The 24,554-nt window shown below is 42.6% G+C and overlaps 1 protein-coding gene across 5 annotated transcripts in view; it reads left to right on the forward strand.

Moving 5' to 3' along the window:
• The window catches only part of RABGAP1L (RAB GTPase activating protein 1 like), a 453,918-nt gene that overhangs the window by 81,675 nt on the left and 347,689 nt on the right, over window positions 1–24,554 (forward strand). For all 5 annotated transcript variants that reach the window (XM_045838840.1, XM_045838841.1, XM_045838839.1 and 2 more), the window contains 3 exons: window positions 2,703–2,805; window positions 8,704–8,870; window positions 10,471–10,612. In XM_045838840.1, the coding sequence (XP_045694796.1) occupies window positions 2,703–2,805; window positions 8,704–8,870; window positions 10,471–10,612 (412 nt within the window). The remainder of the gene's footprint in view (window positions 1–2,702; window positions 2,806–8,703; window positions 8,871–10,470; window positions 10,613–24,554) is intronic.

Below are 24,554 nucleotides of genomic sequence, written 5' to 3' on the forward strand. Positions count from 1 at the left end.
ATGGTCTTGTGATGGAAACAGACCCTGAAGTCTGCAGCTACAGCAGTGGGTTAAGTGCTCTCATCTGGTCGGCCCAGTGAGCCACAGAAACGTAGAGGAAGCACCGCATGGACGGGTCAGGTAAGGACAGCCAGTTACATTGAACGTGAAAACAAATTAGCTATCGATTCATCTGTCCTCCATCCCTCTTTACAGCACAGCAGTAATGCAAGTGCTTTTGCCTGAGGCAACCCAGAAAATGTTGGAGCCCTGAAAATTCCTGGAGGAGGTAGTTCAGAGACATGAAACCCTTAGAAGCTCCTGGGTCTTAACTAGTCATGGTCTTTGTGAGTTTAAGAGGTGAAGATGAATCTCTGGCAGAGATGCTTCCATGAATTTAAATTCAGCCTGTAGAATTACAGGCGTGGCGTGAACTTCTGAGGCCCTGTGCAGTCTCCGCCAGTAAGAGTCCATGTCGAAATCAAGTGGCTGGTCAGCACTGAGGCCCCGGAAAGAGAGGTGGGCTGACCTGTACAACACACAGGAGGTCAGGCAGGGGTTGCATTTGCAGTTATCGGCAGCTGTGATTTGTTATTACCCAGTGCTGTTCATCTCCACACTAGGTTAATACACGGTCACTGAGCTTCGGCTCTTACAAAGTTATTCCTTTGTAATCACCCAATGTCATATTCCCTGTAACCTGGCCTCATTTGTGGTATGTCTGCCCCCTAGAGCAAGACGCTAATACTTCTGTGTCTTCTCTGACCCGTCCAAATATGTGAACACTGTTGAGAACAAGTTTCACTTTTGTACACTTTATTCTAACAAACTTTGAAAGCGCTGGAAAGTCTCTCAGCCCCTTTCTTTCCTTCTCTCCCTCTTCTCTCTCCTCCCCTTTGCCCTCCTTGCCTCTCTCCCTCCTTGTCTCTCCTCTGCCTCTCTCTCTGCTTCGTTCCCCCTTCCTGCCTCCCAGAATTTGCCTTTGTTTTTTGACTGCATGACTAATTATTTTAAAGGATTTTAAAAATTGTTTTCTCCATTTCTGTCTTAGCATTTAGCAGTTTCCCCCATTGTACAGTTTTTGTTATCACATATCCAACTTCATTTTATTTACTTTTTAATTTTTACTGAATTGATTGGGGTGATGTTGGTTAATAAAATTACATAGGTTTCAGCTGTACCATTCTATGATCCATCATCTGTGTACTGTATTGTGTGTTTACTGCCCCAAGTCAGGTCTCCTTCCATCATCTCACTTCATTTTACACGTAGCCTGCCATTACCTGACTTCTTACCATCCCTTTCAGCTCCACTTTTCAGGGCCCACTTTCCTTGGTATTTATTAATTGAAAGGAATAATTTGATTGGTCTAGCTCATTTTTTTTTTTTTTTGGACTTAAGCATAGTGCAGTTTTTATCCACTGATGGAGTGTTTTTTTGTTTTTTTTTTTTGTGGGGAGGTTAAGTACCCATTCTTGTTCCTAACAAAGGTCCTCTTAGAAAGTAGAGAGAGAGAGGATAAAGGAGAGAGATTGGGGTGAGGAGGGAGAGATGCGGGGGGAGAGAGAATATGAATGTATGAGTGTTGGAAGTACTGAGTTTCCTTTACATGACCTTGAGGGTATTTCATTGAATGTGGCCCTCGCACTCAAACTGTACAGTCTGATCAGTGAAATATCACCAGTACACTAGAAAAATATGCATAGTAGTTACCAAATGACTGAAATAATTTTATTAGGGATTCAGAGAAGCTTTTGTGTGGAGGTAATATTGAAAAAAAAAGTTTCTTTTAGTCTGACCTATTGAACCCTCTGTATTCATAATAGGAAATTGATACAGGAAATTGAAAGTAATATGGATAATATTCTTTTTTGCATATGCACATGTTTATATTCTGTGTGCTCTTCTGTGGGACAGCCTTTAACCTCCCCACCCCCAGCACACACACATACAACTTCATGTGGTCTTGCTCTCAGTATAGGGAGTTGCTGGCTTCTGTAGAGAGAGTCAGGAGCTGGCTGGGTAAAAGTCTTAAAGAATAGAGGAAATGAAGACGAAGAGGAAGAGAAGATGAGAGAAAGGAAGAAGGAGGGAGTAAGGGTAGAGGGAGATAGCCAAGAAACTTCCATGATGATTACAAACCAATATAAGTTTCCTAATGTTGATTTGTGATTGTAAGAAAGTATGTGGATATCTGATGCATGTATAGTAGGAAAGTGTTCACTGTGAAAGTATTGATTGTGACAAAGTAAGTTAATATTTTAAGAATATATTGAAAATTAGAGCATTAGAGGAGAATACTATCTTTGCCTGTGATTAGCTATTCAATTTAACTGTCATCAGCGAGATGTATACTACAGTTTTCATAGCAACCGTGTACATCCTGGTATGTGTAAGATTATGAGATTTTGACACCCAGCCCAAGATCGAGGTAAGTATAACTTCATAGCAATATTATGCTTTTGTGATCCAGCATGGAAGAGTGTACCTCTTATAACCAACAGGTATGTGTCTCTAAACAGAAACTCTCTGAGGAAAGCTGTAGGAGAATTTAATATTTAAAGAAATGTTTTTGTAGGGTGAAAAAAATTTACAAAGACAATAAACCCCCGTTTTGAGTATAAATCCAAATTTTAGTAAATTGGATTGTTTAAAGTAAGATACATTTATTGTTTGAGATGAGGATTTTCTTGATGTGTCTGTTCCTTTTCAAACGTTCCCAGGAGTCCATGGGAAAGAGCTGTGATGGGAGGGCCTACGTCATCACTGGGATATGGAACCCCAACGCACCCGTCTTTCTGGCACTTAATGAAGAAACCCCAAAAGGTGACTTTTCTTCAGAGATTCCTTATTATTTGCTTAAAACTTTACATTACAGACAGTGTTGTTTTACCATGTTTTTTAAATCTGCTGCTCATTTAAAATGGAGTATTTTTATTAATAGATTTGACTGAAATTTAGCCTTGTTTTGACATATGTGTTGAGCACAATGCACATATCTGATCTAGTTTTCTTACTATTCATTTTGAATTTCTATACCCAATACTATTTCTTAAGCACGAGGAGAATGGTCCATTGCAGGGAAAATAATATTCTATGTTAATGTGTGTAATGCATTAATACATGGTAAATCTTACGTGTTTTTACACGATCACTACACATACGATTGACACTGAAAACTACCATGCTGAGGCACAACAGAAAGTAATACACAGATTGAGTGTGAATGACACTCTTTAGAGGGGACTTCTGGTCAAGGTGGAGGTAAACAGGTCTTGCCTCTGTGTACAACTATAGCAAAAAAAGCTACACTGCAAAACAGGTATCACCCAGAATTGTCAGAAAACTGAGCTGTGTGGAAGTCTAACAACCAAGGATTTAAAGAAACCACATTCATCCAGATGAGTAGGAGGGGTGGAGATGCGGTGTGGCGCAGAGAGGCATGGACACAGAAATGGGCGGTCCCACATTCGCATGTTGTGGATAAAAAATGGGAGGGGTACCTGGGGAGTGAGGGATCCCAGTCCCAGTCCAGACCACCCAGCCCCAGGGTCCCAGTGCCAGAAAGATATGTCCCCGTACCTTCTGGCTATAAAAACCAGTGCGGGTTAGGACAGTGGAAGAAACTACATCCTCTTAAAGGGCCTGCAGTGAACTTAGGACTCACACAGACCCACCACCTCTGGGATTCAGCACCAGGTTAACAGCTGGGAAGGGACCAGTGGCATATGGGGAGAAAGTGAAGTGTGAGTGGGGAGACAGCTTCTTCCTGGGCAAAACTCCAGGGGCCAGGTAGCGGCATTGTCCTCCCTGTAATACCTACCCCACACCGAGCAACAGAGCTGTGACACGGGTTGCCCTGCCCTGGCTGTTACCTAAGGCTCTGCACCATCCAGCGTAACAGGTGCACTACGATGGAGTCAAAGCCGCTCTACCAAATGCACAGAAACAAATACAGGGAGGCTGCCAAATTGAGGAGACAAAGAATTATGGCCCAAATGAAAGAACAGAATGAAACCCCAGAAAAAGAACTGCATGAAACAGATAACCAACCTATCAGATGCACAGTTCAAAACACTGGTAATTAGGATGCTCCAGAGACTCATACGGTACTTCAATGCCATAAATGAGATCCAGACAGAAATGAAGTTTGCATTAAGTGAAATAAAGAAAAATATACAGAGACCTAACAGAGGAGAGGATGAAGCTAAGAATCAAACCAATGATTTGGAACACAAGGAAGGAAAAAGCATTCAATCATAACAGCAGGAAGAAAAAAGAATTCAAAACAACAAGGACAGGCTTAGGAACCTCATGGACATTTTTAGACATACCAACATCCAAATCATAGGGGTGATAGAAGGAGCAGAGGAAGAGCAAGAAATTGAAAACTTGTTTGAAAAAATAATGAAAGAAAACCTCCTTAATTTGGTGAAGGAGCTAGACATACAAGTCCAGGAAGCACAGAGTCCCAAACAAGATGGACCTAAAGAGGACCACACCAAGACACATCATAATTAAAATGCCGAAGGTCAAAAATAAAGAGAAAATCTTAAAAGCAGCAAGAGAAAAGTAGAGTTACCTACAAAGGAGTTCCCATAAGACTATCAGCTGATTTCTCAAAAGAAACTTTGCAGGCTAGAAAGGACTGGCAAGAAGTATTCAAAGTGATGAAAAGCAAGGACCTACAACCTTTATCCAGCAAAGCTATCATTCAGAATTGAAGGGCAGATAAAGTGCTTTCCAGACAAGGTAAAACTAAAAGGAGTTCATCATCACCAGGCCGTTTTTATATGAAATGCTAAAGGGAATTATATAAGTAAAAGAAGATCAAAACAAGGAACATTAAAATAGCAACAAGTTCCCAACTCTCAATAATGGAATCCAAATAACAGAGCACACAAGCAGAACAGGAGCAGAATCATAGATACAGAGATCATTTGGAGGTTATCAGTTGGGAGGGGGGAGAGAGAAAATGGGGGAAAAGGTGCAGGAATTAAGAAGCACAAATTGGTAGGTACAAAACAGATGGGGATATTAAAAATAGGATAGGTAATGGAGTAGCCCAAGAACTTATATGTATGACCCATGGACATGAACTGAGGGGTGTTATTGCTGGAGGGAATGGGGGTACCAGGTGGAGGGTGCAAAGATGAAAAACAGGGATAACTGTAATAGCATAGTCAATAAAATATATTTTAAAAAAGACACACTCTTAAGCCAGAAAGGTAAAAGAAATGCAGAACATGACATTTACTGACATTGGCTTTGGAATTTGAATTTTAAGATTGTTATTTATCTAGTATTGGGTTGGCCAAAAACTTGTTTGGTTTTTTTCTGTAATATGTCAGAGAAGTGCTTAGTGCTACAAGTGTTTAGTTGTCTAACTTCATTGGAAACAATTTTGTTAGATTGTGTTGTGACAGCTGTCATATCAGTGTGCATTTAAAAAACTTAATCAAAATTGGTGAATTTTTTTCCATAAAATGGCTGCAGTAGCACTTAGTTGTTAGATTGTATTGTGACAGCTGTCTTACCAGTGTGCATTTAAAAAACATCAAAATTGGTGAATTTTTGTGTAGTCATTTTAATATTGAAGATGGAAGAAAATACGCAACATTTTTGGCATATTATGCTTTATTACTTCAAGAAAGGTAAAAACTCACCTGAAGTGCAAAAAAAAAAAAAAGAAAAGATCTATGCTGTGTATGGAGAAGGTGCTGTGACTGACGGACCGTGTTAAAAGTGGTTTGTGAAGTTTCCTGATGGGGATTTCTCAGTGGGCAATGCTCCGTTGTTGGGCAGACATGTCTCAATCAAATTGAGACATCAGTTGAGAACAATCAGCACTATACCACGTGGGAGATAGCCAGCACACTCAAAATGTCCAAATCAATAAAGTTATTGGTGAAAATGAAAAGTGTGTCTTTTATTTTATGGACAAAACATCTCAATGGACTTTTTAGCCAACATAGTACTATTTAGAATAGTGCTCTAAAGTTTGTGAGAAGTTAATTTATATCTTCTTTAAGTCCTTCAAGTTATTTTTTTAAAAATATATTTTTCGATCACAGTTGACATACAATATTAGGAGGTAGTCTTTAGATTTTGAAGTTCCTTTTCCTACTTCACGCATCTACTGGGGAAAACCTCCACTATTCGAAAGAATCTCCCCAAAGATACATGAATTAATTTAGTAGATTATGTAGAGAGTATTTGTGCTATGTGCTTCATATGTCATTATAGAGTTGGGTTTTGTTTTTTTTTATGGAAATGATGAAAGACGATGAAAGAAATGCTGAAAGCACATTCTGAAATTGTGCATATTTTTGATACGTATTTAGCTTATCAAAAATTATAGCTTATTTACTTTTTTCATTCATTACTTTTTTGGTTCCAGTCTTTTGACCTTTGGGAACTTAGATCTTAGTAATGTATATCAGGTATTTCATTTGTGACAAACACACTTTTCCTTGTTCTTTACTTTTTTGTGTTGTTTACTATGGCTAATGTTGAACAGAATTTATAAATGGTATATAGTCACATTTGTCATTTTTCCAATTGTTTATTTTATTCCCACTTTTCCCAGATACTTTTTAATTTCTTGTGTTTTTTTCCCCCTCCACCACCTGCCTTCAAACTTAAAGTTTTACATCATAAATTATATAATCTTACATTAAATGCCTCATTGTCATTCAACCAATAATTTATATTGAGAAAATAATGGATCTTTTTTAAAAAAAATAATAGTCTTACATTCTTTAGTTTATACCCACAGTGGACTTTTGGTTCAAGATAGTGGATACTGATATGGAAGTATAATATATTAATGAATAGCATAAAAATGATAATTATTCTTAAATTTTTTTAAAGAGAGTCTTTCCCAGTCCTGTAAATTGCATGCATTTGATGCACATCAAGTGATTTCATACTAAGGGCTAAAAAGGGAGAAAAAATGATGATTATATAAAATTTAGCTTTTCATATATTAAGAATAAATAAGTTTTATACACACAGCTTTTTATTTCTGGAGACAGGCTTGTAATACCAGCCTGTAAACTTAGTTTTTATAATCATTCAGAAGGTAAGTGCAAAAATGAGAAAAATGAGCCAGTGCATAATTTTGAAGAATAAAATATCAGAGTTTCAAAAGCAGTTTTTATCTTTGTTTACTGTAATACATAATTCAATTTCATTTTGTATTTTAATACACATTTAATTATCAAGTAAAGGATTATGTATTTTAAATTTGTTTTATTAAAATAAACTTTATATAATACTCTTACTACAGTAATTTTCTGATCCAAAAGATAATGTATTTTAAATTTAAAATTACTTCATATGCAACTCCAAAATGTTGACCTGATTTCCAAAATTTTCAAATGGTGTTCTTGATATTATAAATTATTCAGAAGAGTCATGAATTATGGTTTGGTTTTTACAGAAGAAGTTGAGGCCCTGGAAGAGGAAATATCTTAGATCTTTTCACTACACTAAGTTGTGTCTTGCAGTATGTTTTGTGTTATTCTCTCTTACTTTTCTACATTACCCCTTAGACTTTCAGGTCTCTCAAGAGTCAAGTACAATGTCTAGAGAATCCTACTTTCTCTTGAATTGGCAGGGAGAATGTGTGTATTTAATAAGAATGTAATACAATTTTTGTTGAATTTGATGACATTAATAGGCATGTGGTTGATGACTATAAATGTTGTATAATGTTTTTAAAGAACCCTACTGAATGTTTCTTTTAATGAGCTTGGTTATTTGATCTTTCCTCTGAGAACCAAAAGTGATGGGCACAACAAATTTAAAAATTTTTTTTAAAGTAATGCAATAATGATATAATGGTATAAAGTAACCAAGCCACAGATTTAAAAACCCCAATGAATCTGAAGCAGGGTAAATAAAATAAAATTAAATCTATGTTTCAACCTATCATTGCGCAACTGTAGAAAACCAGTAGCCACTGGCCTGGAAGATTCCAGATTCAAATGAAAGGAAGGCTGTGGCCAAGGAAACATTTTAAATGATAAGTGAAATTTTGACTGGTAACACTATACTGTTGTGCTCTAAAGCACTTGCCAGGACTCTTGAGACACATGTAATCTATGTGAAAACTCGCAGAACTATTTCACTAGAGCTTGGATCAGCGATTTTCCAGAGGGTAAATAAATCCTGTGGACAATGAGGGTACTGACAGATCTCCCTGAAGGCATAATGTTGAAATACACATTTTAGTAACATCATCCTGTACAGATTTAATATCATGAAGGGAGAGCAGCTCTTCTGATCTGCCAGTCCTTCTCAGGCAGCTCAACAAACGACTGATTTCTAGTATCTCCTTGTATGGGTTGGAAGAGCAAACCTTGGTGGTTTTTCCAGAGGCTTTCCTGGGAAATCTAAAAGATAGTTTTAGTGTAAAAGACATCCTGAAAATTTTATATTATTTATATTTTATATTAAGAACTGATTTGGAGAAGGAAAGAAATAAAGTTGTCAGAGAAGACTTGGACAGTTGATTAAAATAGGATCCTGTGTGTTGAGAAACATACTTGGAATACTTGGTTACCTATTCGTCAAACCGACAATAAAACATTTAAAATTAAACGTTGAAGGCGATATGATTATAAAGAAGCTTAGTTCTTTTGTAAGTGAGGAGACTGTCTCCTTAAACAACCAAGGCCCGGTACAGCCAGTGTGAGACGCAGACCCTTTCTGCCGCAGACAAGCGAGTGTACATGACGGTGGCGGTGGACATGGTGGTCACGGAGGTGGTGGAGCCCGTGCGCTTCCTGCTGGAGACGCTCGTCCGCGTGTACCCTGCCAACGAGCGGTTCTGGTACTTCAGCAGGAAGACTTTCACGGAGACTTTCTTCATGAGGCTGAAACAGGTAAGGCCTTCTTGTTCTCTTCATGTAATAACATACAAGATTTTTTCTATCATTCTTTTTAAATGCTACACTAGTTCCTTAAGAAGCAATATAAAGCAATAATTTTTTTTCTCTAAATGACAGAGTCAAGCAATAGAGTATTTGAAAAATGCACATCTAGGTTATGTAAGTTAAAAAAAAAGCTAGCGTAATAACTTTACTTTTCCCCCTAGAAACCTGTCATGTGTACTTGTAAAGTATCAGCATGCTTAATAGAAACATCAATTTTATGTCTAAAACAACTTTTCTTCCTTTTACATATAATAATTAAAACCAAACAGACAGGGCACAGATGTACTATACCTTTGATAAAGTTATAATGATAAAATATTCAAGTAATACTAATTGTCATAGTTATTTCTATTTATAATACTATGTGAATACGGGGTGGGGCAAAAGTAGGTTTACAGTTATGAGTAAGCGAAACAGAGTTTATTCTTATATTATTATTTATTAATTATTGCATTATTTTCCACACAAACAACTGTAAGCCTGCTTTTGTCCCACGCCATATGTTGTTTGACTTATCAGTAAGGTTATACAATTATTTTAATATTCAGTGAAGAAAATTAGGGGTTTCTGTGACATTCCTAAACTAGGCAGTGTCAGTAGGTAGTACACAGTTTCTGTTTTGTAGTGAAGGAAGAAGGTGACCACTACCAGTCATCTCTCCGCTGATGCTTGTTGAGTACCTAATAATACAGTACGCACTGTGCGAGGCACTGTGTTATTTCTGATCGAAATGAACATAGTCCCTACCCTTTTGGCACTTACTTTCTAGTCCACAAGACCGCCATTAAACAAGTGAATATGGTAATAAATGTGTAATTACGTTGCAGGGAGTTCAGTGAAGGAAGAACAGGGTATGATGAGAATGGAAATACGGGGAACTTAGGAACTCAGGTTGGATTCTTTGTGGAAGTGAAGAGATCCAAGGTTGCTGGGACTGAGCAAAGAGCAGGAGGAAAGGCTCTCTTGGCAGAGAGAGAAGGATGTCCCTACCCCTTTGAGCCAGGGGGGGTTTAAAGGTTTCTAGCGCTGAAACCAGGCCGGGGTGGGGGGTGTAGTGTCACACTTGGGTCTGAGATGAGGCTGGAGGCACTTGGTCTAGGCTTTGTGGGCATTGCTGGGTTAGTTAATTGGCAGTTACCTTAGTTTTTCCTCCTTAAAAAGCCATTTGGAGTGTAAACCATTTATAAGGTAGAAATGATCTACTTCTGTGAATTAGTTGAAGGATGTAACCGAATCCTCTTCCCCTCAGTGTGAGGCAGTCTTAAGAATCAGGTTTACCTGCCTGTCCTAGAATCTGTTTTTTTTTTTTTTTCTAATAAAAAAGATGGACTTCTCCCCAAATGGTCAGTAGGTTTCATTTTTTGGTTGACATGATGCTAGAAGAACCATGCATGTAGAGTATCATGCGAAGAAGAAAGCACTTCCAACCGTTTCTCAAACAGGGCATGCCACTCTTCGGCCCAGCTCTTTGAAGAGGACCATTGAAACACATCTTTCAGGGCTTCCTTCTGGTTTCTAACATTGAAACACATGTTTATGTCTTTCTCAGTCCGAGGGAAAAGGTCACACCAGTGCTGGAGATGCAATCTATGAGGTGGTGAGTCTCCAGCGAGAGTCTGAGGAGCAGCAGCCACTCACTCCTACTAGTGGAGGGGGCCCACTGTCGCCCCAGGAGGATGAAGCAGAGGAGGGTAAGAAGGGACCCTTACTCAGTTCCCTTTCTTTGTATAACCGCTTTACTCAGAATCCCCAACGGCGTGTTGTGTGTCAGTGGGTGTGTATGAGTGGTGGGGGAGGGGTGGGGATTGCTCCCAGACTCTGCCACTCGCAGGCTAGGTCCTGCTAGGTGCAGAGAGAACTTGGTTCTTGGAGTGTCTCGGTTGTGTGGTCCCTGGTGTCACTTACGCAACTATTTAAATTTGGCAGCCTCACTTTGCTGTTTGCCTCCTGTTTTATTTGAAGTAGTTTTGAAGTGTTTAGTCACAAGTTTCAAATTCTCTCAAGTGCTGTTAGACTTTCAGTGAAATGTTATGCCCTACTTTTCATGTGGCATTATTCACTCTGACTTTTTGTTGGTGCCTTACATAACACTTACCACTCGCCTTTTTGAAGCTGGGATGTCTGCCCTGTGCGCTACCTGGATGCTGCTGAGAGACGCCGGCCAGCCTCAGGGGAGTCCCGAGTCGTGGGGCTCTGCGCCCAGTCCTCTTTTCGTAGAGACTGGAGCTCAGTGACAGCGCTTCCCCCTCAGCCCTCACACTGTCTGTGAATAGAACAGGGTGTATTAAAAATAAATGCCTGGATTTATCTCATCTCTGAAAAAAACCTTAAAATTCTCAGTCTTTTCTCTATGACACTATTTTTTCTTGGATTGCCATAATAGTTATTTTTAGCTAATATTGAGTGTGTGTATATATATACATGTGTATATATGCTAGACATTATTCTAGTGTTTCATTAAAAAAACTTCATGAAGATACAATTTATGTACTGTGGAACTCACCGGTTTTAAGTGTGCAGTTTATTGAATTTTGACGACGACTGTGCAACCACCAACAGAGTCACAATATAAAACATTTCCATGGCACAGAAGCTTCGCTCGTGCCCTTTAGCGTCTGTCCTGTCCCCTCACTTCCAGTGTCTGGCCACCACGGGCCTGGCTTCTGGCAGCGTGGGTAGCTTCTCTGCAGTTTTGTACGGAAGGAATCATACAGCCCACTGTCTTGTGTGTGTGGCATCTTCCCTCAGTAGCATAATACTTTTGGGATCTATTGATGTTGTAAAAGTATTTGGTTCCTTTTTATTGCTGCGTAGAATCTGTTGTAAAGATATACCATGATTTGTGTATCTATCTAGTCACCAGTTAATGGACCTTCGAGTTATTTCTAGCTATTGGTCTTTAGCAGTAAAGCTGCTCTGAGTATTTGAGTATAAGTTTTTGGTGAAAATATTGCTTTCATTCCTCTTGGGTAAAAACCTAGGAGTGGACTGGCTGGGTTTTATGATAAGTGTATGCTTAACTTTATAAGAAACCACTAAGCTGTATCTCAAAGTAGCTGTACCATTTTCCATCTTTATCAACCATACCATACCTTATCAACATTTCACATTGTTAGTTTAAAAAGTTTCATCCATTCTGGGGGTGAATAGTGGTATTTTGTAGTACTAATTTGCATCTCTCTCACAACTAATGATGTTGTGCATCTTTTCATATATTTGCCACTTGTATATCTTCTTGGGCAAGAGTCTGTTCAAACCTGTTATACATTTTTAAATTGGGTTATTTGTATTTTTGTTGATTTTCAAGATTTCTTTGTATGTATTGATAAAAATCCTTTATTAGGTTTTACAAATACTTGCTCCCATTCTGTAGTTGGCCTTTTCATTTTCTGAACAATGTCTTTTGAAGAGCAAAAGTTTAATTTTATTGAAGTCTAATTTTTTAGTATTTTCCTTTACATTTAAGTTTTTTATTTAGTTATTTAAGTTTTTATGTGTGGTTGGAGGAAGATAGAAGTCACAGTTGTTTTGTTTTTTTGGCTTAAAAATAATGTTTATTATCTCTTATAATTTCTGTGGATTAAAACTTAGGAAGTAGCTTGTCAGGGCAACTCTGCTAAGAGTTTCTTACCAAGAGTCAGATATAGTCTAGGGTTGTAGACATCTGCAGACTTCTTTGGATGGGGCTGAAAGCTTGGAGAAACTTTCATGGGGCCCACTCACACAGCTGTCAAAATGATGCTGGTGGTTGGCAAACAGCTGTGCTTCCTCTCCACATAAGCCTCCCCGTAGGGGTTTGCTTGGGCATCCTCACGGTGTAGTGGCTCGCCTCCCCTAGATAGCCGTCCAAGACGCCAGCCAAGGTGGAGGCTGCAGTGCTTTTGGTGCCCTAGCCGTGGAGTCACACAACAGCACTTCTGCAGTATTCTGTCGATCACAGAGCCTCGCCCTTACTTCCACGGTGTGATGCTACTGTATTCTATACAAGACTCACAAGAACAATGTGACCATCTTCATCCTAGCCGACACGAAGAGGAAGAGAGATCATACAGAGAAGAATTTTGGGCCAGACCAAAAGTTCTGTGCCCATTGTTTTTTGCTAAATAAGAACATGGGGGTGATTGGGGAATGGAATTGAGCCGTGCGCTCAGGAAGAAGAAACAGGCATGCCAAGCATCTACCAGCAAGTTATTTAAACACAAGATTTCAGGCAACTTCTTGTGAAATTGCCATTCCCTTTAGAAATGAAAAATATATAGAACTACAATGGGGAAAGAACAAAAGTAATAGAATGACAGGCACTTCTCTATAAGAATATTTTGCACAGTTTAGCATCACATAAATATAACCTTTTATTCTAATTTAGTAAATTCAATTCCTCATTGCTATCCTATGAAGTCAAAAGAAGAATAGCTAACATGGCTTAAGTATCTGTTTTGTGCAATATAATGCATTGGTATTTAATAGACCTAGTTTTATATTATACTTATGTTAGCTCTGAGCTATAATATTATCATCTTTACATCTCATATGAGAAAATAGATGTAAAAGTTTTAAGTAAATCACTTGAGGTCATTGGGCTAAAAAGTATGATATACAGAATTCAATCCTGTGTCAGTCCACCTCAAGGCCATGGGTTTTCATGGCTCACTAAATCAAGGTCTTTTCACTTAAATGGCTGGATTGGTTTAACTTCCTCCTAATTGTTTAAAAGGTAGTCTTTTTAGTATTCCCGGTACAGACAATGTATTCTTTTTCTAAAATTATATTTTATTGATTATGCTATTACAGTTGTCCTGACTTTTCTCCTTTGCCCCCCTCCACCCAGCACCCCCCACTCCCTCAGGCAATCCCCCCACCATTGTTCATGTCCGTGGGTCATACGTAGGTTCTTTGGCTACTCCATTTCCTAGACTGGATTTTACATCTCCATGGCTATTCTGTGACTACCAGTTTGCCTGTTTGCACTTCTTAACCCCCTCGCCTCTTCACCCATCCCCCCCCCCACCCACCATTTGGCAACCATCAAAACATTGTCTATATCCATGATTGTCTCTGTTCTTGTTTGCTTAGTTTGTTTTTTAGATTCAGTTGTTGATATGTATTTATTGCCATTTTATTGTTCATAGTTTTGATCTTATTTTTCTTAAATAAGTCTCTTTAACATTACACTCCTAATTGTTTAAAAAGTAGTGTTTTTAGTATTCCCCTTACAACATATTCTTAGTCTTACATATTCTAGATCATGTCCTTAATGTCTAGAATCAGAGGCTTCACATAGGAGGATATAATATGAAAATATATCATGAGACCAAACAGCATTGTTACATGGGGAAGCATTTTTGAAGAGTGATTTCAAGCATGCGGTAAACTAGTGCATTCAAAGAGAACTTTAGATACAGAATTTAAAAATTAGGTCAGCCAGAAGCTACACATATTCCTTAAAGGACAGGCTGTGGAAAAATCCATTGGAAGCCATAGTATTCTCTTCAGAAGAAATCTTTAAGACACACAAGCACACCTTTAGATTGGAAAGGTATTTTTTGATCCAGAGATAATTACTTCAGAGGTGATGACATTTGAAAGTTGTACAGATGTGTAACAGATGTGTACTTTAATGGAAGAGCCATTTACTTATGGAAAGCAACATTACTAGAAAACTGATAGATTTAGAAGTAAGTGACAAACTAAATGATCCCAGTTTTGGTTCATTATTAATCAGCTGAATCTCCAGAAACACCCACTCTCAGGATCTTAAAATCATGTGGGGAGGCATTGGCAAGGCCATCATTTTTTAGTTTTAGCAGAGAGCTAAATTTGAATGAAGCTTTTTTTTTACATTTTTTCAATGTATTTTATTGATTGTGCTATTACAGTTGTCCCATTTCCCCCCTTCACTCCCCTCTGCTCTGCACACCCCCTCCCACCCACGTTCCTCCCCTTTAGTTCATGTCCATGGGTCATACATATAAGTTCTTTGGCTTCTACATTTCCTATACTATTCTTACCCTCTCCCTTTCTATTTTCTACCTGCCATCTATGCTACTTATTTTCTATACCTTTTCCCCTTCTTCCCCTCCCACTCCCCTGTTGCTAACCCTCCATGTGATCTCCATTTCTGTGGTTCTGTTCTAGTTGTTTGCTTAGTTTGCTTTTTTGTTTTTGGTGTGGTTGTTAATGATTGTGAGTTTGCTGTCATTTTACTGTTCATATTTTTTATCTTCTTTTTCTTAGATAAGTCCCTTTAACATTTTATAAAATAAGGGCTTGGTGATGATGAACTCCTTTAACTTGACCTTATCTGAGAAGCACTTTGTTTGCCCTTCCATTCTGAATGAAAGCTTAGCTGGATAGAGCAATCTTGGATGTAGGTCCTTGCCTTTTATGACTTGGAATACTTCTTTCCAGTCTCTTCTTGCCTACAAAGTCTCTTTTGAGAAATCAGCTGACAGTCTGATAGGAACTCCTTTGTAGGTAACTGTCCCCTTTTCTCTTGCTGCTTCTAGGGTCCTTTCTTTCACTTTAATCTTGGGTAATGTAATTACGATGTGCCTTGGTATGTTCCTCCTTGGGTCCAACTTCTTTGGGACTCTCTGAGCTTCCTGGACTTCCTGGAAGTCTATTTTGCCAGATTGGGGAAGTTCTCCTTCATTATTTGTTCAAATAAATTTTCCACTTGTTGCTCTTCCTCTTCTCCTTCTGATACCCCTATAATTTGGATGTTGGAGTGTTTAAAAATATCCTGGAGGTTCTTAAGCCTCTCTTCATTTTTTTGAATTCTTGTCTCTTCATTCTTTTCTGGTTGTATGTTTCTTCCTTCCTTCTGGTCCACACTGTTGATTTGAGTCCCAGTTTCCTTCCCGTCACTATTGGTTCCCTGTGTATTTTCCTTTATTTCACTTAGTGTGGCCTTCACTTTTTCATCTAATTTGCGAGCAAATTCAACCAATTCTGTGGGCATCCTGATTGCCAGTGTTTTGAACTCTGTATCGGGTAGGTTGGTTGGCTATCTCTTTGTCACTTAGTTGTATTTTTTCTGGAGCTTTGATCTGTTCTTTCATTTGGGCCATTTTTTTTTGTCTTGATGCACCTGTTACGAAGTGAGGGCGGAGCCTTAGGTGTTCACCAGGGAGGGGCGACCTAGTCACTGGATTGTAACACTGTATGTGGGGCAGGGGTCCAAGAGGGGCAATGCTGCCCTCTCCACTCTCTGCTGGTTTTCAGTCACTTCCTTCGCTTCCGTCAAGCAAACTGGGCCCTTCTAGTGCTGGTTCCCGGGTGGGTGGGTCTCTCCAATGGACTCTCCTGTGAGGCTGAGAGGCTCTCCTGGCTCAACCCCCACAGGTGTTTTCAGTCAGTGGTTTGAGGCTTTATTTTCCTGCTGGGGCTCTGGGTTGCGTGTTCTGTACTGCTCCCCAGTTGTTCCTCCCACTTTATCTGCGCATGAATGTGGGACCCCCCCCCAGTCTGCAGTCCACCGCCTCACTGGTCCGCCAGCTGCCGCCTTACCAGGAGCCCTCTCCGCCCAGCTGCCCATCTCCGCCCAGCTGCCCATCTCCACCCCTCCTACCTGTCTGGGTGAATGTTTCTTCTTTAACTCCTTGGTTGTCGGACTTCCATACAGCTCAATTTTCTGTCAGTTACGGTTGTTGTTTTGTTTTTAAATTGTTGTCCTTTTGGTTGTGTCAGGAGGCACAGTGTGTCTACCTGTTACAGAACAACACGGGGGGGGGCTGGGACGATATACTATTACCAAAAGGAACCCCCCAGGTTCGTTATGTCCACCTCCAGAGGAAAGATGTCTCTCAATGTCTCTAAAGTTCCCCACAAATGCATACAGTCTTCCCAGCACCCTCCACATGGCAAAAGGGAACACTTCCAAAGCCTCGTGGTCCCAACCAAGACACCAAAGCTGTGTGGTCCTAAACAGACGCATGGTCCCACAAAGAGAGACGCCCAATGGCTGCCATGCCTCTGTTTAAATCCCAGTGCCAATCTTCCTCTGCAGCCCCATTTCCGGCTCCTCTCACAATTGGCCACAGCTGCTAGCATTCTGGGCAGGTGTGGTGACCCTGTGGTGTGGGGCCAATTATCTCCAAGCTCTTCTGGACCCTATTACAAATCCCTATTTGGGGCTCCCCTCTTGGCTGCACCCTGTTACAAATCCCTCCTTTAAGGTATGCAACCCCTTTATAATCATAAACAGGACAGTGGATGAAGGTCTCATCTTCTTGTAACTACTTCCAGCTTGACATGGATGTCATCCTACCTACCAGTGGGTCAGGGGTGCCCTGAAAGGGGGTGGGGAGACTGTAGCATAGAGGGAGCCCTTTCTGTAAGGGGAAGGACTTTACAGATTCCTGGTCAGTTGGCTGTCACCAGGCAGTTGCAGGCTTGGTGTCCAGAGGCTGGCATTACTGGACCACTGTCATCCTGGTCATATTCTGGAGTTGACAGATTTGGAAAGAGTTGGAAGGCACAATTAAATCACAACTACTAAATGACAAAGGCAGGGACTTAAGTAAAGAATGGCTTATCAGGAGGAAGGTGTACAAGGCATGCTACACCTATCCAAAACCTTTGTGGCCCACTATACTTCACTCGGGTTGAGGGGACTATATTAGGACTTCCCTCCTTTCAGATATCTGGGCCCTTTCTGTCCAAGCCATCAAGACAGAAAAGGGAAAATCAGTTCTAAAGTGAAGCCCATGGATCACCCGAACCCTTCACCAACTCAACCACTTAGTTCAGCCAAACCGTTGAGTCTCAGGGGGCGATGATGAAAATGGGCTCCTTAAGTGAGGCCTATATTGCAACCAGTCAGTCAGGCAATGAAGTCATAGGCATATGCCCGATGAAGACAGAAGGAGGAACACACAGATTAATTCGCAGAACAATCCCCAAACCAGTCTCTGTGCCTGTGAGACTGTCTTTTGGGAAGACATTCAGTTGCAAAGTCCTTCCTGCAATGACATTTAACAATGGCAATTTGACAGGTCCTCCGTACCTGTAAACTGCACATCTTAGGTGATATTGCAAACCCAATTTCAACTTTCAAAAGAAAACAAACTTTCAAGACAGTTAGCTGTGCCATTCTTACGTCTAGTACTGAGCACTGTGATTTTCCTTGAACCACAATTTTTCCCCTTAAGATCACCCTCACCATTATTAAAAGGACTGTGGGTTCTGCTTTTTAATTTTGACTGTTTGCATAAACACACGAAGAGCAGCCTGGATCACTTATAATCTTTAAATCCACTTTGCTGGAACTCACACAGGAAGCCTTTAGATCGACTTCTCGGTCCACCCCTCGGGGCACAGAAGCAGAGCCACACATCCACCATCTGGCTTCACCTGTATCAGTTGTTTCACTCAAATCCTTGAGGCTTCCATTGCCTGCAAAGGAACCTACAGGTTCCTTTTTGGCCATCTTTCAGGAAAGCAGCCTTCGTTCCTTCCCTGGAAAGACTGCCATGAACTGCACAACCAACCAAAGTACCAGGCTTTTCTCGTGGGCTTACACTAGCTTCGCAAGTCAATCCCAGTTCCTCAGGGCTTTCTGGTAATGACCAGAATGCATACTTGCCTCTTTTAGGCCTAACATTCCAGTCAAAGTCTTGGTTAACAAAACCACTATTAGCGATTGGTCTTACTGGTTTTATGCAAAGAAACCTTATGTCATCACTCACCCCTTTAGAATGCCAAATTCTGGCATTTAGGGAGAAAAATACAAAGTGTGAAGGAAAATCCTTTCCCTTCTGATATCCACCAAGATTGCATCTCCATGCCTTATACATTCCATTACTAACACCACATAATTCCTTCCCCAAACTTTTCACTTTACCATTTATCTTTATAGTTTCCCACAGACCTTCTGCAACATACACAAACCCTCTATTCTTTTATGCTGCTTTGCCTCTGGCTGAAGCACTCATCAGCCCCAAGTGACCCTTCCTGGGTCCTGAGCGGCAAAGGCATTCTCCCCAGCCGGTTACAGGCGACCTTTCCTAGGTCTTACGGTGACCTTTCTTAGGTCTTTGAATACAGGTTTCTGATCAGAAACAAAACCAGTGTTAGAAATGTGCTCTTTTCCCACGAAACCAGAAAACAAGTAGTTGAGGTTTCCTTTACTCCAGGTTTAAAACTTTCACATCCTATATGCTAATTTTACTTGTCCAGATTTAACCATCATTCTCTTTTAATCCTGGTTCCTTTCCCACACTGGGAAGGATTATACTTTAACTCAATACGTGGCAGCTGAAAGTCCCTAGCTTTACAAACACTTTCATGACACGACAAACACTGTCACCCTGTACCGGGATTCGTTGTCTCTCTCCAGAAGAGGAATTTCAGACCTTCCTCCGGAGTGCAGGTCCAGCTTTCCCTTTCTGCCTCCGCTGCAGCAGTAGGATCTGCGTCTCCCCTCGGCGGTGCCTGTTTTACCCGTGTGTGGTGAATTCAGGGCTTAATTCCCATCAGCTTCGGGGAGGAATGCGTTGTCCACAGGACATTGTAGGGACCAGTCCATTGTCCAGACAGCTGCTGTTCGGGGCCTTGGCTCTCCCAGGTCTTCAGTAGGACCTGGTCCCCTGGCTGGAACGGGTGCAGGGGCTCGTCGGAGGGGTAGACAGACCTGCAGTGAGCAAACTTGTGCAAAATGGTTAGTGTCTGCCCCAAATGCTGTACATGTTGCTTCATTCATGCCTCGTGCTCCAAGTCCAGAGGGGGTGTACCTGAAACAGAAATTCAGAGGGGTTTCCCATAAGCTATTTCAAAAGGGCTCAGTTTATGTCCACTTCTAGGTGCCACTCTGACTCGGAGCACAGCAATGGGGAGTGCCTGGTTCCATTTTTAATGTGTTTCCTGGCGTATGTTTGCCAAGGTCTTCTTTGTGGTGTGATTCATTTCCTCAGTCTTTCCTGTGGACTGAGGTCTCCAAGGTGCGTGCAATTTCCATTGTATCTGCAATGCCTGTCCAACCTTCTGGGAGATTTCTGAAGTGAACGATGGTCCATTGTCTCTCTGAATTCTTTAGGGGACTCAAACCTGGGAATTATTTCTTTAAGCAACAGTTTTGCCACCTCAGTTGCCTTTTTAGTCCTGGCGGAGTACACTTCTACCCACCCAGAAAAAGTATCCACAAAGACCAATAAGAATCTGAAATTTCCCTTCGTTTTAGGCATTTGTGTGAAGTCCACCTGCCAGTCCTCAAAGGGACACATCTCTTTGTCTTGTACTCCCTTTTCTGCGGGAACACGCTCTGTCTTAGGGTTGTTTCTGGCACATATCTGACAGGCTTGGCTAATCCTGTGGACAGTCTTTTGCAAATAAGGGCCTTTCAGGTGTGGCCCAATGAAACCCATGAGAGCACCCCTTCCATAGTGGGTCCCTTCATGTGGGTGCTTGAGGACGGGGTACACTAGAGCCTCAGGGAGTAAAATCATACCACGGGCGCTGACCTTCCACATAGAATTGGGATCAGTGTTAGTGAATCCCCGTTCACACGCCCGCTCCTCATCCTGTTCCGTGTGATGAGGTTTAAACTCTGCCAAGTCCAGATGGGGAACCAGGGCCGCTGGCGTGGCGACTCCCTGGCTGCTTGTCCTGCTGCCTTGTCAGCAATGTGGTGTCCCTGACTGGTCTGGGAACCATCCCTCTGGTGTCCCGGGCAGTGCATTATAGCAACCTGGTCCGGCACATTCACTGCCTCTAGTAGCTGTAAAATCACCTCTGAGTGTTTAACATCCTTGTTCCCTGAGGTTAAAAGTCCTCTTTCTTTCCACATTGCTCCATGGGCACGGACTCCCGTGAAGGCATACTTGGAATCTGGTATATATTAACTTCCTTTCCTTGGGACAGCAGTAAGGCTCTTGGGAGGGTGAGTAGTTTAGCCTTTTGCGCTGAGGTTCCTGGCGTAAGGCCCTGGGCTCCTATTACCTTGTCTGCCATGGCCACTGCATACCCCGCTCGTTGCTGGCCATTGTCCATGAAGCTGCTCCCGTCTGTATACAGTTCCCAGTCCGGTGACGCCAGCGGCTGGTCCATCAGATCTGGCCTGCTAGAATAAACTTGGTCAGTTATTTCCAAGCATCCATGCTCAAGGGCGGAGTCCCTTCCACATTTGGGAGTAGGATGCCTGGGTTCAGGGTTTTGGTAGTCTGCAAGGTAACATTTGGATTGTCCAGCAATATGGCCTGGTATTTTCCCATACGCTCTGCTGTCAGCCAATACACTCCTCTCTGTTCTAGCAGAGTCAGAACCTGATGTGGTACCAACACTGTAGTAGGTTGTCCCAAGGTAAACTTCTCAGCCTCCTGTAAGATGTCACAGGTGGCTGCTACTGCTCGGAGGCACGGTGACCATCCTTTCGTTGTGTGGTCCAGCTTCTTTGAGAGATAGGCTGTGGGTCTGGGGATATTTCCCAGGGTCTGGGTTAGCACCCCCAGTCCTATCCCCTGCCTTTCATGAATGTACAATTTGAAAGGCTTCTGCAAGTCCAGCAGTCCTAATGCAGGGGCCGAAGCCAGCTTCTCCTTCAAGGCATCAAATGGTACCTGAAATCCCCTGTCCATTCTAGGGGTTCAGAGTCCAGTCCTTTTAGGACATTATACAGTGGCTTTGCTATGAGTCCAAAGTTTAGAATCCAATTTGACAAAACCCTGTAAGTCCCAAGAACCCACGAAGCTGCCTTCGATTTTCTGGGATTTTTAGCATAGCAATGGCTTGCTTTCTAACTGCCATCAGACTCCTGGTACCTTGTTTCAGTTGAAATCCCAGATATGCCACTTCCTGTTTGCAAATTTGGGCCTTATGACGTGACACTCTATATCCTCTCTTTGCCAAATGATTTAGAACCGTGAGGGTGTTGTGCAAACAGTCCTCATAGTTACTGCTGGCTATCAACAGGTCATCCACATACTGCAAAAGAACTGATTTCAACTGAACATTCCTTAAGTCTTTTGCCAACACTTCCCCGAATATTGTCGGGGAGTTTTTAAATCCTTGTGGCAGCACAGTCCAGCAGTATTGGAGCGTGGCTGTAGTCAGTTCTGCCACTCAAAGGCAAACGATTGCTGAGCCTGCTCATCTATCGGGATGCAAAAAAAAAGCATCCTTTAAGTCCAGGACTGAAAACCATTTGCTATCCCCAGACACCATAGTCAACAGGGTGTAAGGGTTAGGCACAGTAGGGTGAATGTCCTGGACAATGTCACTGATGGCCCGGAGATCCTGTACAGACTGGTACTCATCTGAGTGTGGCTTTTTGACTGGCAAAATGGGAGTGTTGCATGGTGACTGGCAAGGCCGAATTAATCCTGATTTCAGAAACTTCTGCAACACTGGCTGGATCCCCTCTAACGCCTCCTTTTTGAGGTGATACTGTTTCTTTTGTGGGACCGGCACCCCTTCTTTTAGATATATCTTTACAGGTTGTACGTTAACTGCTTTACCTGGGGTTTCGTCAGCCCAAACAGTTCGATGGACCTGCTAGCAGATCTCAGGTGGGAAGGGTTCACCTCCAGGACCTCTAGGACCTCCAGGACAGGTCAGGGAATTCTGCAACCGGAGGGCATTTTCCAGCCAGACTTCCACACACAGCTGCTGTTGCTTGGAGAAAAAGGTTATTTGCGCATGCAGTTTACACAGCAAATCTCTGCCCAACAATGGAATGGGACAATCAGGCATATACAGAAAACTGTGTGTAAGCTTTTGCCCCCCAAGCTGGCATTCCAGAAGTTGCAGGAATGTCTGTTTTTGTACCTAGCCAGACACACCAGTAACTGTTACTTCATTTGCACTTTTTCCAGTCAACTCTGTGTTCAACACTGAGCATGTGGCTCCTGTATCTACAAGAAAGTCAACTGGCTCATCCCCCACAGCCTCTCGTACCCGGGGCTCCTGTGGGGAAACAGTGATGGGTCGGGAGGTGTCCAGTGGAGCCCCTGGGCCTCCTCATTCCTTGCCATCCTCCACTTCTTGCTTCACCACCATTCGACCTGGATTCTCACTCCCCCTTTCCCTTTTGCGATGTGGACACTCATCCCTCCAGTGCCCCTCCTCCTTACAATGGGCACACTGATTATGGCCTAGTGCGCCTTTCTTCTTCTCCATAGGGCCCCTTCTGCCGCTGGCAGGGTGGCGGGCACCCGATGAGTTTCCTTTTTCTGCCCCAGGGCCCCTCTTCGTTTGGTTTCCCTGGGCTAACTCCCAAAACACTGTGGCCCGTTTTGCCTTCCCTGCTTCCTGGGCATTGTAGACTTTAAAGGCTACGCCCACCAGCTGGGAGGAGCTCATCCCCAGTACTCCGTCTGCACGCTGAAGTCTGTTCCTGATATCCGGAGCGCTCTGCCCAATAAAAGTCACGTTTACCTTTCTCATGTTCTCTGGTGCCTCTGGATCAACGTCCATGTACTTCCTGTATGCCTGATAGATCCTCTCTAGAAATTCAGAAGGATCCTCATCTCGCTTCTGCTGGAGAGTCTGTATCAGGTTCAGACTCCTCTGCTTGGGCACTCCTTTCCTAAGACCTTCCAATATGCACCTTCTATAGTGTCTCAAAGAGGTTAAGCCATCTCTGCTATTTGGGTCCCACTTAGGGTCCACCCGAGGAATTGCGTCGACTGGGTTAAGAATGCCCTCGGTGTCCTCATCATGGAGACGCTGGGCCTCCTGATCAGCCCTATTTAGAACCAACCGTCTTTCGTCTGCTGTCAGCAAAATGTTTAGGAGGGCCTGTACATCTGCCCAGTTTGGGTGATGCATGGCAAAAATAGAGGCAATAAGATCTGCCATCTGCTGAGGATCATTCCTATATGAGGGACTGGCATTCCTCCAGTTTAGTAAGTCTGAAGTGGAGAACGGAGTATGGGCCCAATAGTAACCAGCGGCTGGCCTTCTTCATTTATTCTGCCTGTCGGGTATTGCCTCAAAGGGTCCTGGCTGGCTACACCTTTGAAGGCTCCCCGGTTACAGGAGGTGCCCTGGCGAGTTCTGGGGGGTGAGACACATTCCTCAGCAGGTGGAGGCGGAGCAGTTGGCTCTGCAATCTCCACTTCAGGGTAAGGTGGTGGCCTCATGGAGGCCCCTCCCACCTGTGGAGGGTGGTGCCCCAAGGCTTCACCCTGCAGAGGGGGCCAGGCCCCTCCCACCTGTGAGGGGACAACCCTATGGAGATGCCCCCCACCCATAGGGGGTGGGGTGGAGGCAAAACGCAGGCTCCTCCCACCTGCTGGTGGGGCTGCGGAGCAAAGCTGCCACCCACCCCCTGGGGGTGGGGTGCCCCCAGTTGAGGCAATGCGCAGGCCCCACCCACCTGTGAAGGTGGGGGTGGAACTCAAGCTGCACCCACCTGTAAAGATGGTGATGGCCCTTTGGCTCTGGTTTCGGGAGCCAAGGACACCCCTCCCGCCTGTTGGAGGGGCTGGTGAGCAGAGCCAACTTGCAGAGGGTGCGAACCCGTGGTGGAGACTTCTCCCACTTGCAAGGAGCGGGGAGTCGTGGTGGGCCCCACCTCTTGGGGAGGCAGCAGCACCACTGGAGTTCCCCCTGCCTGCGAGCCCCCATTCCCTGGGCTCAGAGCGTTAATGAGGTTCATCTCCTCATTCTCTCTCTCTTCCTGTGTTCGACTATCAG

The sequence above is a fragment of the Phyllostomus hastatus genome, unplaced genomic scaffold, assembly GCF_019186645.2.
Source record: "Phyllostomus hastatus isolate PE091 unplaced genomic scaffold, TTU_PhHast_1.1 phas_contig_283, whole genome shotgun sequence".
Classification (NCBI taxonomy): domain Eukaryota; kingdom Metazoa; phylum Chordata; class Mammalia; order Chiroptera; family Phyllostomidae; genus Phyllostomus; species Phyllostomus hastatus.